This window comes from Sphaeroforma arctica (genome assembly GCF_001186125.1).
Source record: "Sphaeroforma arctica JP610 unplaced genomic scaffold supercont1.3145, whole genome shotgun sequence".
NCBI classification, from domain to species: domain Eukaryota; class Ichthyosporea; order Ichthyophonida; genus Sphaeroforma; species Sphaeroforma arctica.
In genome coordinates, this window is record NW_014037413.1 from 1 (window position 1) to 3,982 (window position 3,982).

Sequence of the window (3,982 nt, forward strand, 5' to 3'; positions counted from 1 at the left end):
CATGCACGAAAAAAAGAAGGGGAGTGGTGTGGGAGGATGCAGACCCCCCAGGACCAGGTCCCAGGCCCCAATGTACAACAATCGTCAGTCTAAATATAAATGTATAGAACTTTAGTAGCTAACGTCGAGCATGGGCCTTGGGGGGCAATGCTCAGTGGGAACTGGACAGGCAACGCTTTTTGGCGGATAATTTAATTTGCGACGACATTTAGTTGTATGTATTTATTTATAGTATGTATTGTTTTTGTTTTTTATTTAAAAATATTAGAGTTTGCACACTGTATGTAAATACAGTCAAGACTGTATTTCTATATTTACATGTTTATTTTATATATTAAAATAGCCTTCCTGACCTTAATTTTACATTAGACTACAGTATCTAGTTTGTGACAAAATCAACCTCTTGTTCTATTTAACATATAAATACAGACGCATAACTCAGAAAGGGGCATTTTTAGTCCTGCCCACTAGATTTATTTGGGCTTTGAAATGTCCGTAAGTCCTCGTTCCACGTGATGTCATCAAAGTCTCATGCGCCGGTCTCGGGTGCGAATTTCCAAATCACAAATCAGTGACCAAAACATACACAACAAGAGAGCCACAGCACATACTCTAAAACAGAACCACTGCACATACTTGCTCAGCTATACACGCATAATCTCGTACAAACCTCTCTATAGCATAATACACAATGTCTCAAATCGACGAATCAACCCGCAGAGAGCTAGACGGTATGTTTCTAAGTCGAGGCGACTTATCTATTATTGTATCTAGATATTTTTCCCGTGCTTTTGCAATCAAGAAATCACACGGGAACATAGCCCGCGTAGACGATATATTTAATTATTACAAGGATATGCATGCTGTATGTTAATATAGTTGACGAATAACATGTGACTCAATCTAGCTTAGTATACTTTCATGTTGTGTTCATTGCTTCTTTACCGATGCGCATCAGATGGTGTCCTCTAACTTTTATTTCACGGATAGAACTGCTGTCCGTGATATTACTATGAATGCTAGTTCGATGTCTACCGGCGTGAATCATTTGGTGCGATGTCGATATGGTCTATTGTTTAGATTCAACGGTGTAGATACTACCCTGTATAGATGTGGTATTATCACGACTTTATTATCAGACGTACGAGTATACATATGCATTTGTACACTTACAGTGGCCTTCCAAAAATTAGTCCACTTCAATCACTTCCATGCGTGTTTGTAGCTCTATGTATGTAATCATACTGTCTTATACGTATGTATTTCTTACCAAGGCGTGTACTACATATAATCATACACTTATAGATATATATATATACATTTGCATACTCAGTTGCGTTGTACCTCTCAATATATGTATACATTATCTATATATATCGGGTATCTGTACATGTAATATATATGCTGATAACCATGTTTGTTATTGTGCTGTAAAGAGCTTTAGTGCTGTATTTACTTATTGAGTTTCTGTGTACGCATATATATGGATCCATATATAGACAAATATTCCTATACAATCACATATATGCGCATATATGTACATATATATTCGTTTCTATATATATATATACACCTGCGCACATGTGTTGTTTGTTTTGTTAAATGAAGCACATGTCCATATATACGTGCTCGTTCGGCCAGTTGCGTGCATTTGACGTGCATACCTGCATGTATTATTGTCATATATACTGTAGCATACACAGGCATGCATATCTGTACCTGGGTTCCCAATTGATTCTAATTTCGATATGAACTGTTCATTTAGTACTATGCAGGTGAAATGTAGTTGTATTGAAAGCTATATCTTTGTGATTGTCTATTTCATTGAACAGTAATTTGTAATTTTTGTATAGTACATTAAAAAATGAATCTATTCATGTGTATCCCTGCACAAGCCTTATCGCTTTATACTAAAGTCTCGTCTTCCAATTACATGGTGTGCCATGAATACGCAGTAGAGTCCGTTTTCCATCATAGCAACATTTCTCTATATGGGGTGCGAGTATTCTTTGGTACTCTATCCCAGTTCGTCGAAGGTCGGTTATTCGCGATTCGGTAGAAAATCATCTCTTCCATCGTTTTGTCCGAGAGGTTTTATCGAGCACAGAGTGAATATCCAAATATACATATCCGTATTAAAAAAATCCACCCGCCTGGAACGTGATTTTTTTTTCTAGCTACATTGGCTGATTTCTTTCTGATTGCATTGAATTCTGCAGGTTTCTTGCAACTAGAGGACCAGAAGGCACGTTTCCACAGCATGGTTCACGAGTTCACGGACAAGTGCTTCGATAGATGTATTGGTATGTCACATCTCTTCATGCGGTGTTCCCTGTATCACTACTTGCCTCGCAATGTTAATGATCTGTGCAGGTTTTGATATCTACTGTCCACCTTACTACCAGCGTATACAATCTAGTGTTATATGCACCCCTCAATTTTGTCGTGCCATTGATTAGGCAAGTTTATATCACTGCAAATCTTTTTGAATCGACGAGCAGTTTCTAAAAACTACAAATGATGGTTTTAGGGTTTTTGTTCCTCCGCTGGTGTTTCTATACGAGATGCAGAAGTGAACGTGGGCTGATTTAATCTACATTTTCTAATCGTGTTAGCAGTCACAGTTCAAACTACAGCCATGCGACCAATATATATATATATTTGTACTCTGCTTGGGGTTATCCCTCCCATAGCTCTCGCAAAGCTTATAACGCGTTTGCGAGCTTCATTGAGAACTCGTTTATTCAAAACCCTGTCTCTACCTCATTTCTTACAATTGTAGGTACACCTGGAAATTCTCTTTCCAGCAAAGAGTCTGCCTGCCTGGGCAACTGTGTAGAGCGATTCCTAGACACCACCTTCTTCATTGTCAACCGCTTGGAGGCCATTAAGCAGTAAAGAATTCAGCAGTATAACACATACATTGGCATCGAATTGAGCGATATGTAGTTTGATATCTGTATACATACATACAGGCATATGAATATGCACACACATATCATGTACTCTGTGCATGGTGTGTAGCTGGGCTAGTGCATCTCAGCGTGTGGTAGTGCGCGAGATCTCGAGATTTTAGCTGATGATGTGTGAGAAGAGCATGGTTGTAGATATATAGAAGTGTACCGACTATTTTAGGTTTCTTCACTGACACAAGTACACCGGAGTGGCCTCGTTGTCGAACTGAAGATCAGAGATCTTGACAGAATCGATCTGAAGAAACACTGAACAACAAACTTAATAAAGGCATCTTTGCGCATTTCAAGACTCGGAGGCGCACGCAGTGTTCTGCGTGCCAGAGTGGTCAAAAGGCCTTTGTTCGCACACAACGACGTATATATATGTGGGCCTACGGAGTTCGTGAAAGCGGGATTGTCTTGTATGTTAGAGGGGAGTTCGTGAAAGCGGGATTGTCTTGTATGTTAGAGGGGAGTTCGTGAAAGCGGGATTGTCTTGTATGTTAGAGGGGAGTTCTTGAAAGCGGGATTGTCTTGTATGTTAGAGGGAAGTTTGTGAAAGCGGGGTTGTCGACGCATGCATGTGTAGTCCCACATTGTAAAGTAATCGCAAAAGGAATTCATCTGTTGTGTACCGCTATGTACGAGGCACCCGACAGGGGGGGGGGGGACACATGTAGTCTAATGCCTTATGATCCTCTTGTCCGTGCATCATGGCAACCAATCAATACAGTATCAACTGAACCTAACGATATACTTTGACGGTGACGATTCTGTGCCTTGACACACTACACCGACTATAATTAAAGCGCACAAAAATACATCAGATCGATACCTGAAAAGGAATGCAGTCCGCGTGGAGGATGTTCTTCACAACTACGAAAATAACTTAAGAATCGAACACATACGATGTCCCTTTCATTTTAATGAGCGCACGTATGTTGCCAACAAAAAATTGCACTCATGAATATTGCTTATGGAATATTGTATTCACAAATATATATGTATGAAAATAAGCTTGATTTATA

General features: G+C 39.5%; 1 protein-coding gene across 1 annotated transcript; it reads left to right on the forward strand.

Annotated features, from left to right (window-relative positions):
* Positions 1 to 691: 691 nt before the first annotated feature.
* SARC_13326 (hypothetical protein) lies at positions 692 to 2,898 on the forward strand (the record flags this gene model as incomplete). The annotated part of the gene is made up of 3 exons (XM_014292544.1): positions 692 to 731; positions 2,220 to 2,303; positions 2,783 to 2,898. 3 exons carry the CDS (start codon positions 692 to 694, stop codon positions 2,896 to 2,898), a joined length of 240 nt encoding a protein of 79 aa, XP_014148019.1.
* Positions 2,899 to 3,982: the final 1,084 nt, after the last annotated feature.